This window comes from Anabrus simplex, chromosome 2, assembly GCF_040414725.1.
Source record: "Anabrus simplex isolate iqAnaSimp1 chromosome 2, ASM4041472v1, whole genome shotgun sequence".
Lineage (NCBI taxonomy): Eukaryota > Metazoa > Arthropoda > Insecta > Orthoptera > Tettigoniidae > Anabrus > Anabrus simplex.
The window spans coordinates 420,934,412-420,950,864 of NC_090266.1; the positions used below are offsets into that span (position 1 = coordinate 420,934,412).

General features: G+C 42.6%; 1 protein-coding gene across 1 annotated transcript in view; it reads left to right on the plus strand.

Annotated features, from left to right (window-relative positions):
• LOC136863565 (doublesex- and mab-3-related transcription factor 1) overlaps nt 1-11,613 on the plus strand; it is a 488,347-nt gene extending 476,734 nt beyond the window's left edge. The window contains exon 2 of the mRNA XM_067139945.2: nt 11,569-11,613. Within this exon, the coding sequence (XP_066996046.1) occupies nt 11,569-11,594 (26 nt within the window). The 3' untranslated portion in view covers nt 11,595-11,613. The remainder of the gene's footprint in view (nt 1-11,568) is intronic.
• Nucleotides 11,614-16,453: the final 4,840 nt, after the last annotated feature.

The window sequence follows — 16,453 nt, forward strand, 5'->3', positions numbered from 1 at the left end:
GGTTTCCGGAAACTCGACTTACAGGGGGGGGGGGGGTGAAATTAAGTAAAGGAGTTGAAGTATGTTTGAGTATACTCATATCTCAGAAACTGAAGATGTTACAGACGTGAAAGTTCATATTTTGAATCTCCTTTATAAATGAAGAAACGCGTATTTATTGTTTTCGGAAAGTCCACTTAAAGGGTGGGGTGGGGGGAGAGGGGTGGAAGAAAGTGAGGAAGAAGATGAATTATTTTTTGGAGGATACCTATATCTCAAAAACTATGTTACAGGCGTGAAAACTGGTATATGGAATCTTCTTAAAAATAAGGAAACACGCATTTTTTGTTTTCGGAAAAGGTACTTAACGGGGGTGAAGAAATGTGAAAAACTTCGAATTATTTTTATGAGGATACTTACGTCTCAGAAAGTGAAGATATTAGAGACGTCAAAATTGGTATTTGGAGTCAAAATTGGTATTTGGAATCTCCTTTAAAAATAAAAAACATGCATATTTTTGTTTTCGTAAAATCCACTTAGGTGGCGGGGGAGGGGGAAGGACTTACAAAGGGGTTGAATTCTTTTTATGGGGACATTTATATCTCAAAAACTGAAGATGTTAGATACGTGGAAATAGGTATTTCGAATCTCTTTTTTAAAATAAAGAAACATGTTGGTTTGTCCTACATGAAATGAGACTGTTCCTCACATGTACGGTACTGTGTCGCATAGTCACCTTAGCCCCAAAAGACAATACCACAAACATGGTTTTCAAAGAGTTTCTGGGGTAAATGAAACTCAATTCTTCGGTAAGTTTTATACTTTAGGGATTTTCAGATAATGTCTCAGAACAGTACCGAGGAAGATTACTTTTTAACTAATTACGAAATCCACGCGAGTGAAACTAGTTAACTCATATGACAATCAGTACTTCCAAAACAAAAGTGATGTTAATGGAGATGAGGCCTATGACAATGGATGTCAGGTATAGAACGTGAAATTTAAGCAAGAAAGCCATTTCAAGTACTTTCGTCGAATATTCACCTAAGATGGAAATATGATGAGAGAGATCAAAGCAAGATGTTGGAAAAATAATTGAAGTCACTGATGTAATCAAATTCATTTTCTGTTCAAAAATATTTGGTAGTGTTCAGGCTTCTCAGTATTAAAATAACCTGCATTTCGTTCCATTGTGGCAGTGGGCTAATCCTCTCTCCGAGACCCTGGCTAGTACACTCATTTGACACCACCGCTAGCTTCCTTTGAAGCTTTATGCAGTGGCTGTGCGCTAGGGAATGCAAATATCTCCACTAGTTATTGCCTATATGCATGGCTTGGCTTCAGAATCATAAATTGTGGTCTCACTGGGGGGGGGGGCATAATTTGATTTAACCGATTGAGAACGCAAGTCAACAAACATGGATTCTGTAGGTCAATGGGCTTCTCAATCGAAAAATAACCAGCGTTTCTCAGTCAGGGAAACGGGATGGACTAGAGAGCAATGATTAGAGTATAGTCAGTTAAGGATTACGAAGTTCTAACTGTTAAACTGTAGGAATACTGTAAGGAAAGGAATATAAATTATTTAATGGATGTACCAGGTAAATCAGCAGCTTGTACCGATATTTTGCTCTGCAGACCAAGGAGTTTGTGAAATCGTCGTGAGGTAGATATTTCTCTGCTAGCATCCCGTATGGTACTAATACACCATAAGCACATCCTGAAAATGCTTCTGTAAACTATTCCCGCCATGTGACTGTAATTACCCTCCACTAACGGAGCCTAAGCCACAGACTATTCGAAATATTTGACATCCTTTCAATCATTTATCGTAACCGTATAACTACGTTAAGGTGTCGTGCCAAGTGACCGAGTATAACAAAACGCTAAGTTAACGCTTGAAACTACGATCAAGTGACGTGAAAAGCGTACAAAACAACGATCTGGAGCAGTAACATTCTGTAAGGCATTCTAAATACAAGTCTCACTCACAGCTATGGTGTTCGAACGCTAGCCTACCAATGTACGGAACGGAACGGATAGTTCGAATCTTACATCGTAACCCAAAATTAGTCCGATATGAAGCTTCAGTCAGAGCCTCCGTGGCTCAGGTGGCAGGGCGCCGGCCTCTCACCGCTGGGTTTCGTGGTTCAAACCCGGTCAGTCCATGTTTTTCTCCGGGTACTCCGGTTTTCCCTGTCATAATTCATTCCAGCAACACTCTCATTTCATCTGTCATTCATTAATCATTGCCCCAGAGGAGTGCGACAGGCACAGCTGGCACAATTCCTATCCTCGCCGCTAGAGGGGGCTTCATTCATTAAATTTCTGACCTGGTAGAATGACTGGAAACAGGCTGTGGATTTTCATGAAGCTTCAGTCCTTAAACACAGGCCATTGTGTGCCACGCGCAAGCAGTAAAACGCCGATGTTATTTTCTTTCTGTGTGCTGTGCTGTACGATCGGATTGAAGTCACTGGAGTCATTTGGCATGTATTACACGGACGAATGTGTTGGCATGCTCCTTATCTACGGGGAAGCAAGAGAGAATTCCTTGGAGGCGCTATGTCTGTATCAGGAAAGGAAACTGAACAGGCGACATCCCATTGCAAAAATTTTCCGCAATGTTGAAAGACGCTTGCGAAACACAAGGGTACTTCATACGATTCCTCTCGTTCGAGAGAAGACCGTATTGTCTGGTGAGAATGAGGAGGCTGTACTGGACACAGCTCGCAATTAAACACACACATACCCGAGTACACGGACAATTCCACAACAGGTGAGCATCGGCCAGGCTTCCGTATTACGAATACTGCATGCGCATAAATATCACCTCTGCATCTACAGCTATACCAGGAGCTCAACGGGTGGGATTTCGAAGCTGGAATGAATTTCTGTCAGTGGCTGTTAGGAAATCTGGAAAATGATGCAGCATACCTGTCGAAAATCCTGTTCTCGGTCGAATCGCGATTCCACAATAATGGTATCGTCAACCTCCTTAGCGTGCACTATTTGAGAGCTGACAATCTCAACTGGGTGCAAAAGGCAGGCAATCAAGTGCAGTGGGGAGTGAATGCATGGTGTGGGATCTTGGGTTATCGCGTTATTGAGCAACATTTCTTTGAGGACAATTTAAAAGTCGCATGTAAGTGCCCTTTTTACGCCGTGAACTCCGACTTCTGCTGGAGTATGTGCCACTTGTAGAGTGTTTAACGATGTGATTTCAATAGGATAGAGCTCCACCACTTTGGATGTTAGTCATTCGTAATCATCTGAAGGAGACACGTACAGGAAATTGGGCAGGAAGAGGAGGACCTGTCTCTTGATCCGCCATGTCACCCGACTGAACACAATTAGACTTCTTCCTTTGGGGTCATTTGGAAGAAACAATTTACTCCCAGCAAGCGGAAAATCCAGAGCGCCTTTGGCAACTCATCGCTGAAACCGGAAGATCAGTAACATCGGATATGCGCACAGTGCAGCGTGCCGAAATGTGCACAACCCCAGCAGGTCATCACCTCAAGCACTTGCTGACGGAACTAGCAATTGTCCCCTGACCTCTCCTTCATTTTACTACTGCCTTCCCGTCTTCGTTCCACCATGATGACATATTGGCCCTTCTTAAGGCCGCATACACTTCCTATCACTGAAAATGGGCATGAAAGAGCATATTTCACGTACGTTAGGAGATGGTAAAAGCCTAATAAAAAATAAAGGAGTAATTGCCACGGGCTAGATCTTATCACATGAATATTCTGGATACATTTTAGTTGAATGTTTCGAAGCATTAGTGAAGTGGTCGCAAATGGGACGACACCTAGTCAGTGTTCCGACAAGGAGTAGAGGTTACAATTATCCCGCGCCCTACTTCAGAGACTTTTGTCTCTCCTTTTGGGGGCGCATCACACATGTAAAGAAAACGCTGACCTCTGCGATATGATCGGCGGCCAAGTTCAGCCCCCAAGGACGGCAAGTGTCTATGTCGTATGCTATGCTCCCTGTAAAGCTTGTCCCACATGTGCTCTAGAATGGACGAGTGAATAACATTAACGATAATGGTGTCCTGTACTGCTTGTATAAACGTGTGTCGTTTTCTAGGGACTCGCATACATTTGCCGATGTCTGCATGGTTATTCTTTTGGATCTCCCAGGTCACTACAAACGAATAAGTAAATCTCCGACCACAGTACAGGTGGAGACTATTAACTGAGCATTGGTTATGAGGAGAGGAATTCCCAGTAGCAGAACGCCGTGTCGTCACATTCATACGACTCCGTATCAAAAGCTTGTACAGTCCGGTATTATTATTATTATTATTATTATTATTATTATTATTATTATTATTATTATTATTATTATTATTTGCCAGTGATTTACCCTCCCTTGCTAACCAAGTGACCTTGCCATAGTGGGGAGGCTTGTGTGTCCCGGTGAAGCAGATAACCGAGCCACAGGTCTGTCGCGAGACCAGACTAACGAATGGTTCATTGAAACTGGGGGTAGCAGACTTTCGGAAGTAGCTAGGGCGGCATTCTGTATGAATGACTGATATTGCCTTGTAATAATACTTAACATGGGTTAGCTATATTGATACTGCTACACGGCTGAATGCAACGGGTAACTGACAGCTGTAAATAACTCCCGAGGACATGCAGATCTCTTTATGAATAGTGGACTGATGATGGCTTCCTCCCGAGTAAAATATTCCGGAGGTAATATAGTCCCCCATTCTGAACTCTGGGTGGAGACTACACGAGGGGGATCAATCATCAGGAAGCTAAATACTGACATTCAGTGAGTCGGAGCGTAGAATATTAGAATCGTTGTGGTAGGTTAGAGAACATGAAAAGGAAATGGATAGACTAAAGTTAGACATAGCTGGTATAAGATAAGTACGTTGGCAGGAACACAAAGATTTTAGGTCAGACGACTACAGAGTAATCAACACAAAATCAAACAGGGGAAATGCAGGCGTTGGTTTAATAATGAATATGAAAATAGGGCAGCAAAGTGAAAGGATTTTTGTTGTCAAGATATACACCAAGGCTGGTCTATATGCTTACTAGTTCAACGGATGATGAAGAAATGGAAATAATATATGAAGAGATAGGAGATTGAATACGATATCTAAAAGGTGATGAGAATCAAATTGTGATGAGAGACTGGAAGGCAGTGGTAGGCCACGGAAGAGAAAGTAATATAGTAGGAGAATTCAGACTGGGACAAAAGAATGAAAGAAGAAGTCGGCTGGTTGAATTCTGTACCAATCATAATTTTTGGTTCAAACACCACAAACGACCGCTGTGTGCTTAGACGAGGCCTGGAGACACTGGAAGGTATCAAATAGACTACATTATGATTAGGCAGAGATTCAGAATAAAGGCGTTGGATTGCAAAACTTTCCCAGGAGCATACGTGGATTCTCATCACAACTTACTGGTCATAAAATGCCTTCTGAAGTTGAAGAAATTTAAAAAAGGAGGAATATAAAGAGATGCGAACTATACAAGGTGAAAGAAAAAAGTATGCGAGTTTGTTTCAAAAAAACCTGTTGCACAACGACTAAATTAAAAGGCTGAAGGAAACACAATAGAGGAAGAATGAGGTCAGTAGGGCTGCTCAAGAAAGGTTAGGAATAAAAGGAAATATCAACTAAGAATCAATGGATAACCGAGGAGATTCTAGACCTGATTGATGAATGGCAAAGTAAAAGACTGCGATTAAAGAATAAAGTAGACAGAAAGTGCAGAAAAGCTATGAAAGAATTCCTGAAAGAAAAAAGCAAGGATGGTTAAGATTGTGTGGTTGCAGGAAATGTAGATGCTGCGTACAGAAAAAATCAAGTAGAGGCAAGAATTCGACAGAGGATTGAGAGACCTAAATAGGAACAAGGCGCTTGGAATTGATGACATAACCTCAGAATTACTGACTGCTTTAGGAGAAACAAGCATGGCGATGATATTCCATTTAGTTTGTGAGATGTTTGATACAGAAGTAGGTACCACCGAATTTAGGTAAGAATATTGTTATACCTATTCCCAGGAAAGCAGGTGCAAACAAGAGTGAAAACTACCGCACCATTAGTTTAGTATCTCACGCCTGCAAAATTTTAACTCGTATTATTTACTGAAGAATGAAATGAGAAGTTGAAACTGAGTTGGGAGAAGATCAACTTCCTGACGTCAACCCTATACGGACGGATGTAATCCCTATTGCGTGTTTCTGTGATGGTTGTTTTTTGTGGTGTGTTGTCTGAATATGAAGAGGAAAGTGCTGGGGCAAAACACAACGCCAAGTCACCTAGGTAGAAGTGTGCCGACGAGAGGGGAAAGGGCTAGGAGTGGGAAAGAATCGACCGTGGCCTTAATTAAGGTACAGCCCCATCATTTGCCTAGTGTAAAATTGGAAAACCACGGAAATCCATCTTCAGGGCCGCCGGCAGTGGGTTTCGAACTCACTATCACCCGAATGCAAGCTGATAGCTACGAGACCCACACCGCACAGCCACTCGCTCGGCAAAAGTAAATTAAATAGGGACAAAGACAAGACGAATTAGACCAGGCACAGATGTGGAGATGACACACGTAAATATATAGGAATTTACGAAAACAAAATTTAAATTGGTATATACATACACACATACATTACCTACATACATTATAATTATAGAATGTTATACCTTTCAGCGTTCAGTCTGCAAGCGTCTGTGAATTTACTAAACGTCGTGGCAATCCTCAATTTGCAAGTAGTGTTGTGGGCACATTTGGTTCTATACCTCTTATCTTTAAATCGTTAGAAACCGAGTCTAACCATCGTCGTTTTGGTCTACCTCTACTTCTCTTACCCTCCATACCAGAGTCCATTATTCTCCTAGGTAACATATCCTCCTCCATTCGCCTCATATGACCCCGCCACCGAAGCCGGTTTATGCGTACAGCTTCACCCATCGAGTTCATTTCTAAATTAGCCTTTATCTCCTCATTCCGAGTACCCTCCTGCTATTGTTCCCACCTGTTTGTACCAGCAATCATTCTTGCTAAGTTCATGTCTGTTACTTCTAACTTATGAATAAGATATCCTGAGTCCACCCAGCTTTCGCTCCCGTAAAACAAAGTTGGTCTGAAAACAGACCGATGTAAAGATAGTTTCGTCTGGGAGCTGACTTCCTTCTTACAGAATACTGTTGATTGCAACTGCGAGCTCACTGCATTAGCTTTACGACACCTTGATTCAATCTCACTTAATATATTACCAACCTGGGAGAACACACAACCTAAATACTTGAAATTATCGACCTGTTCTAGCTTTGTATCACCAATCTGACATTCAATTCTGTTGAATTTCTTACCTACTGACATCAATTTAGATTTCGAGAGGCTAATTTTCATACCATACTCATTGCACCTGTTTTCAAGTTCCAACATATTAGACTGCAGGCTTTCGGCACATTCTGCCATTAAGACCAAGTCGTCAGCATAGGCCAGACTGGTTACTACATTTCCAGCTAACTGAATCCCTCCCAGCCATTTTATACCATTCAGCAGATGATCCATGTTAACTACGAACAACAAAGGTGAAAGATTACAGCCTTGTCTAACCCCTGTAATTACCCTGAACCAAGAACTCATTCTACCATCAATTCTCATTGAATCCCAATTGTCAACATAAATGCCTTTGATTGATTTTAATAATCTATCTTTAATTCCATAGTCCCCCAGTATAGCGACCATCTTTTCCCTCGGTACCCTGGCATATGCTTTCTCTAGATCTACGAAACATAAACACAACTGCCTATTCCTCTCGTAGCATTTTTCAATTACCTGGCGCTTACTGAAAATCTGAACCTGACATCCTCTCTGTGGTCTGAAACCACACTGGTTTTCATCCAACTTCCTCTCAACGACTGATCGCACCCTCCCTTCCCAGATGCCAGTGAATACTTTGCCTGGTATACTAATCAATGAGATACCTCGATAGTTGTTGCTTATAAATAGGTGCAATTACTGCTTTTGTCCAATCTGAAGGTACCTTACCGACACTCCATGCTAATTTTACTACTCTATGAAGCCATTTCATCCCTACCTACCCACTATACTTCACATTTTAGGTCTAATTTCATTTATTCCTGCTGCTTTATGAAAATGGATTTTATTTACCATCCTTACCACATCCTCAAGCGTAATTTCACCAACATCATTTTCCTCCTCCCCATGAGCTTGGCTGTTTGCAACACCACCAGGATGATTTCCTTTTGCATTGAGAAGATGTTCAAAATATTCCCTTCACCTCTCCAATGATTCCCTGGGATCTATTATGAGTTCACCTGAATTACTGAAAACACTGTTCATTTCCTTTTTCCTTCCCTTCCTAAGATTCTTTATTACTGTCCAGAAAATTTTCCCTGCTGCTTGACCTATCCTTTCCAGGTTATTACCAAAATCTTCCCACGACTTCTTTTTGGATTCAACAACTAGTTGTTTCGCTCTGTTTCTTTCATCTACGTACAAATCCCTGTCTGCCTCGGTTCTTGTTTGGAGCCATTTCTGATAAGCCTTCTTTTTACGTTTACAAGCTGCTCTCACTTCATCATTCCACTAAGATATTCGCCTTTTCCCATCTTTACACACAGCTGTTCCTAGACATTCCCTTGCTGTTTCTACTACTGCATCCCTGTATGCCACCCATTCACTTTCTATATTCTGAACCTGCTTACTCGTCGCCATAAGACCTATCTATGTCTCCCATGTGCCTCCCATGTGTAGCGGTGAATAGTCTTATGCTTGAAGAATGTATTCGTAACTGCTAAACCCATACTAGCACAGAAGTCCAGCAAACGCTTCCCATTCCCATTAACTTCCATATCTTCCCCACATTTACCAGTCACCCTTTCGTATCCTTCAGTTCTATTCCCAACTCTCGCATTGAAATCGCCCATTAGCACTATTCTATCCTTGCTGTTGACCCTGACCACGATATCACTCAATGCTTCATAAAACTTGTCAACTTCATCCTCATCTGCACCCTCACATGGTGAATACCTACATGGAGACAATTCTAGTCCTAATTCCTCCAAATGACAAATCTACCCACATCATTCACTCATTTACGTGCCTAACAGAAACTATGTTGCGCGTAATGGTATTCCTGATAAAGAGCCCTACCCCAGACTCTGCCCTTCCCTTTCTAACACCCGTCAAGTACACTTTATAATCTCCTATCTTTTCCTCGTTATCTTCCCTTACCCGAATATCACTTACTCCTAGCACATTCAGATGCATCCCCTTTGCTGATTCAGCCAGTTCTACTTCCTTTCTTCCATAAGTCCCATCAATATTGATAGCTCCCCATCGAATTCCATTTCATTCGCCAAGTTGTTTCCAAGGAGTCCCTCGCCTGTCAAATGGGAGTGGGACTCCGTTACTCCCATAGGTCCGAGGCCTACTTAAAATGTTCTGAGCTCGGTAAATTCATGAAGCAGGATGCTACCCTACTTGCACAAAGTCCAAGTGAGGATCTCTCCTCTAACGGGTTATGGACCACTGGTGAATTGTATAGTCCTACCCGCCTGAGCACAAGGAGGACCATGACTCAGAATATGTCCGGAGATGTCCACTCCCATTCCATAGCAACTGGTATCCCGACTCTCATGACCACTTACTAGGCCACTCAGCCGTTGCCCATGGTTCACGAACTAGGACGTGACTACAGTAACCCACACCATTTATATAAGAAATGTAATTACATCTTTCTTTCGTTCTTTCTTACTTTCTTTCTTTCTTTCTTTCTTAATCCGTTTACCCTCCAGAGTTGGTATTTTCCTCAGACTGAGTGTGAGATCCCACCATTACCGCCTCCTGGAGCGTTAGAATTCGGGTTGCGGGATACAACTGGGATGAGGACCAGTACCTCGCCCAAGTGGCCTGACCTGCTATGCTGAACCGGGGCCTTGTGGAGGGATAGGAAGATTGGTAGGGATAGACAAGGAACAAGGAAGGAAGAGGCCGTGACCTTAAGTTAGGCACCATTTCTGCATTTGCCTGGAGAAGAAGTGGGAAACCACGGAAAATCACTTCGAGATTGGCTGAGGGGGGAATCGAGCCCCCTCTACTCATCTGACCTCCCGAGGCTGAGTGGACCCCGTTCCAGCCCTCGTACCACTTTTTAAATTTCGTGGCAGAGCCATGAATTGAACCCGGGCTTCTGGGGGTGGCAGCTAATCACATTAACCACTACACCACAGGGGCGGAAAATGGAATTACTAAAACACACAAATCGTTGTATATAGTGATTAAAGTCTTACAGTCAACATCAGAGGCAGATTCGGTTAGTCATCTCGTGAGACCAATTGAAGAGCTGCCTGATATGAAAGGCAGCAGACTCGGTCGCAAAAAGCCAAGCCATACGGCTGAGGATAACGTAACGCTGACCTTGTGACACTCCAATATCTGCAGGCCCTCTGGCTGAGGAGCAGTTTCTTAGGTAGACCAAGGGTCTTAATGGCCTAAATGCACTAAAGATCCTTGTTGTGGTATATTTAACAACGTACGATATAAATGCACTACTTATTAGGGCAAGTAACCATAATTTACACTGAACATAGTCAGCTTCTGTGGTAATGATATATGTAGAACAGGAGTATTAATGCATTTTGCATGTTTGGTATTATTCTTCGATGTGATGTTGCTGTGGTTCAGGGGTTGGCACTGGAGCTTCGAGTCCGGTTGCCCAGGTTCAAGTCTCGGTGCTGTCACAAATTGGTTTCAGGTTCTGGAAAGTAGGCACTCAGCTTTAAAAGCACTACCGAAGGCAGAAGTTGGTTGAAAGAAATCCCTGCTTCAGACACCCTAGAATTTGATTTCCTTACTTTTCATGCGAATAGTGTCCGACTCCTTGGCTGAATGGTCAGCGTTGAGGCCTTCGATTCAGAGGGTCCTGGGTTCGATTCTTAGCCGGGTTGGGGATTTCAACTTTAATTAGTTAATTCCTATGACTCGGGGGTTGGGTCTTTGTGACGTCTTCAGCATTACATTTCATCTTAGATAGGGCCAGATCCTCACAGACGTACACGCCACACGCCGTTATTGTTCTTACAATAATTGTTTAATATTATTTATTTATTTATTTATTTATTTATTTATTTATTTATTTATTTATTTATTTATTTATTTATTTATTTATTTATTTATGTTTACTACTTGTTTAAAATCGCACGAACACATGGACGGTTTCCGGCGACGGAAGGATGGGAAAGGGCTAAGTTTGGGAAGGAAGCGTCCGTGGCCTTTGCCAGCATTTGCATAGTGTGAAAAAGGGAAACCACGGGAAACCAACTTGATGGCTGCCGATGGTGGGATTCGAACACACTATCTCCCGAGTGCAAGCTCCAAGCTGCGTGACTCTAACCACACGGCCAACTCGCTCGGTAAAAATATGTATTATACTGTAAGGGACATTTTTTTTCCTTTTCCCGTATCATTCTGGGATTACTAGCTTAAAGGTAACCTTGAAAATTGTCTATTATGAAGTGTAGCCCAATTTTAAGTGTTATTTCGACTGATGTCTACAATAAGCATTCTTTTCTTTTTCTAGTTGCTTTACGTCGCACTGGCAGATAGGACTTACGGCGACGATGGGACACGAAAGAGCTAGGAGTGGCAACAAAGCGGCCGTGGCCTTAATATTAAGGTACAGTCCCAACACTTGCCTGGTGTGGAAATGGGGACTCACGGAAATTCATCTTCTGGGGTTCGAACCCTGTATCTCTTTAACCACACAGCCAACTTGCTCGGTGTACAATAAGCACTTGATAAATTTCACGTGTACGTTGTACATTTGACTGAAATAGACCTACATCAAACCAATGCCCCCAGCACAAGACAAGTCTTCAGGACCATTATGGAGAAAAAAAGAAGAACGAACCTGAATCATAGATTCATTGAATCACACACCAACACCAGGTGGTAACAAGAATGAACTATCATGGGCAAAGATAAACGGGTACCAAGAAAGCATCACTTACGACAAGTCTGAAAAAAGGGAGCATTATCATTCACACTACTCCTATTGGTGCAGCCGTACGCTGAGCATACGGCTGGCTGCCATTCTTGAAGGCGAGAGACTAACTTTTCACTTCTTAAAACTACTCGATGTTCAATGAAAATGAAAACCTACAACCTGTTTTCCAGTCATTGACCGGGCCGGGGATGTAATGAATGAATCATATATAGGCTATTATTACGATGGGGTCGCCACTCCCAAAGTGATATATTAATGAATGATAGATGCTACGAAATGAGAATGGAGAGTGTTGCTGGAATGAAAGATGACAGGGAAAACCGGAGTACCCGGAGAAAAACCTGTCCCGCCTCCGCTTTGTCCAGCACAAATCTCACATGGGATGACCGGGATTTGAACCACGGTATCCAGCGGTGAGAGACCGACGCGCTGCCGTCTGAGCCACGGAGACTCTTACTTGATGTTCAATAGCCACGCAAAATCTTCATGTCACGCGACAACTCGCTTTCTTTTGACAGCTAGAAACATGGCTGCCTTCGCAAGGAACGCTGGTGTCAGGCACACAGCCCCACTATGCCAGACACCCTCACTGTACTACCGCCTTCGCGATTGCTTGGAATAGATGGCATTATTCACGTATATATTGATTTGTTTGTACGAAACACCAGTTGATTGATTGGTTAACTGATTCATTGATTGTTTTTAATGGGGAGAACTATGTAATTATAAGCACGTGATTCTGTTTATGAATTAAAACAACAAACAACAGAAAGATGAATGTAAAAGCAAATTTGTGGGCTTGTGAACCGTGATCGAATCGGAAACTGCACCCGGCGTTTTCAGCGGACCGCTCTCTCCGAAGTTCAGTAGTAGACTGCCTGTGAACTCCCAAATGTTGGGAGATGTTAACCCGGTGTCCGGACATTTCGTACCACGGACATTCCGTACCACTTGATTTAATTTACATTTAATGTGCGTTTTTACGGCAGTTATTAATAATTTTATAGTTGTGGAGTGATTATTGAATGAAAAAATGTTTACAACTTATTGTAGTGACCTTGAAAGTGTCTTTCTGGAGTGGTAGCCAACTTCCGAACTGGGACTGAACGTGAGTCACGGATGTAAACACTACAAATAATTAAAATATATATATGTGTGTTTGGGACCGAGAATTAATACCGGACGAAGAAATTCTGGAAACAATTACCGGAAGAAACGTGCCCAATGCTTCACAAATTCTCTCTGCAATTGCTTATGTGAGATCTCCTTTCAGTGTTAAATGCAATAAAATTGAGGAAAAAAAAGAGATTGCAGGGGAAATTTTAGCCCATGACATACCACGATTTGTGTGTGATTGGGGTACTGATATTGAAAACCTTGTGCCCAAGAGGTGTAACAAGAAGTTACAGTACAGACGCGGTAAATGATCGTCCCCTGGTCATGGAATTGGAGTTTAATAATAATAATAATAATAATAATAATAATAATAATAATAATAATAATAATAATAATAATAATAATAATAATAATAATAATAATAATATCCGCCTCTGTGGTGTAGTGGTTAGCGTGATTAGCTGCCACCCCCGGATGCCCGGGTTCGATTCCCGGCTCTGCCACGCAATTTGAAAAGTGGTACGAGGGCTGGAACGGGGTCCACTCAGCCTCGGGAGGTCAACTGAGTAGAGGTGGGTTCGATTCCCACCTCAGCCATCCTGGAAGTGGTTTTCCGTGGTTTCCCACTTCTCCTCCAGGCGAATGCCGGGATGGTACCTAACTTAAGGCCACGGCCGCTTCCTTCCCTCTTCCTTGCCTATCCCTTCCAATCTTCCCATCCCTCCACAAGGCCCCTGTTCAGCATAGCAGCAGGTGAGGCCGCCTGGGCGAGGTACTGGTCATACTCCCCAGTTGTATCCCCCGACCAAGAGTCTGAAGCTCCGGGACACTGCCCTTGTGGCGGTAGAGGTGGGATCCCTCGCTAAGTCCGAGGGAAAAACCGAACCTGGAGGGTAAACAGATGATGATGATGATGATGATGATGATAATAATAATAATAATAATAATAATAATAATAATAATAAGTAAACCAGGCTGTGTAACTCAGTCGGTAGAGCGCTGGACTTCTGAGCTCAAGTTGACAGGTTCGAACATGACTCAGTCTGGTGATATTTGATGAAGGTGCACAAATTTGTCAGCCTCTGTCCGTAGAATTACTGGGAAGTAGAAAAAGCGCTGCAGGACAAAATGTGGGCTCCTCGATATCTCCAAAAACCGTTAAGGTAGTTAGTGGTAAGTAAAACCAGTAAAATAATAATAATAATAATAATAATAATAATAATAATGCAACACTTGTTTGTAAGAACAAAATAACAACATAATACTTCCGTGTCTCACTCCCATTCTCTGTGTCTGTTCCTACCGAATTTTACTCTATTGTGTTCTATTTTTGTTTGAGTTAATGACTTCTGATATTTTATTTTTGACCAGTCCGCCCTCAGTATTTGCCGAACTGTAAAAATGTGAAGTCTTTATAGGTTCAACACCTTTTCTTTGATTCACCTTTTGCTGCACTGACAGTGACATTATATAATTCCGTATTTTATTATATTATTATTGCTAATATTGCTTTACGTCGCACCGACACAGATAGGTCTTATGGCGACGATAATTCCGTATTTTAAAATGGTATATGTAACTAGTGTCATGGTTTGCCACTTACTCTGATGCAAAGCTTATCAATCAAGGATATGTATCACAATGTACCAATTGTCGCGGATTACGCTTTAAGCAAAGCAAACACTTTCCTCTAGATACTGGAATGTGTGGAAGAGGTATGACGCAAGCGGAACAGGATCAAGGAGTTGTTATTGGGTATTGTTGCTCAACGCCGAGCCGTGTTCAGGCGGGATCCGAAGGTCGTCGATTAAGCTGGCTGCATACACAGCCTCAACACTAATGTTCTGGTAAAAACCACACTAAATCCCATGGCGCAACAGCCCCGAAGGGCCATGGCCTACCAAGCGACCGCTGATCAGCCTGAAGGCCCGCAGATTATGAGATATTATGTGGTTAGCACGACGAATCCTCTCGGCCGTTATTCTTGGCTTTCCTAGACCGGGGCCGCCATCTTACTGTCAGATAGATCCCCAATTGTAATCGCGAAGGCTGAGTGGACCTCGAACCAGCCCTCAGATCCAGGTAAAAATCCCTGACCTGGCTGGGAATCGAACCAGGGGCCTCCGGGTAAGTGGCAGGCACGCTACCACTGCACCGAGGGACCGGCACTAATGTTCTGGTACTGGTACGTTGTTTCCAGCTCTACGAACACGCAATCACTGCCGACGGGCGTAGCGCAGGGTCGTGTGTGCTCCCAGTTAGACCCTGGCTGATGCCATGGATGTTTCTGTTGTGTGAAGTTTTAGTTCATATCATCCTCTCCAGCACAAGTACTGTATGACGTCCGTATTAAATATTATAATATGGTATAATACTGTACATATTTCCTTCCCTGGCCTTCTTTCTCAGTTGCATGGAATCGGCACTTGGGATGTGGATTTGACCCAGTCCTACGCCCGGATGCCCTTCCTTACGCCAGTCCTATGTGGAGGGATATATTTGTTATTGTGTGTTTCTGTGGTGGTTGGCAGTGTTATAGGTACATTGTGATGTGCACTAGGAATACGAACACCCAGTCCCCGAGCTATATTAATTTATCTGCCATGGCTAAAAGCTTCAACTCGGCCGGTAATCAAACTCAGGGCCCTCTGAACCGAATGCTGACCTTTCAGCCAAGGGCTATATACTACGGTATTAGGTAATATGAGTGGGAAGAAACAAATTGCAGCCCGCTATAAGGGCTAAAAAAATGGTCCTACAACAACAGCAAATGTAATAACAACGGTAATATTTGCTGACTGTTCAGAGACCTAGGGATTGCTTTGACAAAACCATGTATTAAATTTAATTTTTAACAGTTGGGCGAAGTCCAGAGTATTGTAATTTCCTAGGCAACGGAGAGGTACAATTGGCAGAATTACGAATAGCTGAGGAACTTCACTTTACGCATGTAGAGTGGAAAAAACTATGCTGTAACGTACGTGCCTAGACGAATTATAAATATTACTCAATGAATTGTTGATATTTACTAGGAGTCGAACACTGCTTAGCACCGTTTATGTTTGCACAGCTTCGATATGGGCGAGGAGAGAGGAATGAGGTAGGCTATCCTAACGGAGACTTGAAACAGAACACGAACAAAACGTGACAGAGAGGAAATGCGATAAACATCTACTTGTATTTAATAGGTGGTCGTATTTATAACAGTTTCATTGGACATAGACATGTTCACAAACACAGAATAGTAATGAGAATGACGACCCAGCATTCTCCTCTTGCATACGTTCAATCATTAACGACGAGGAATTTCTCACCTGTCGTGAAATGTCCTCACGTAGCCTTT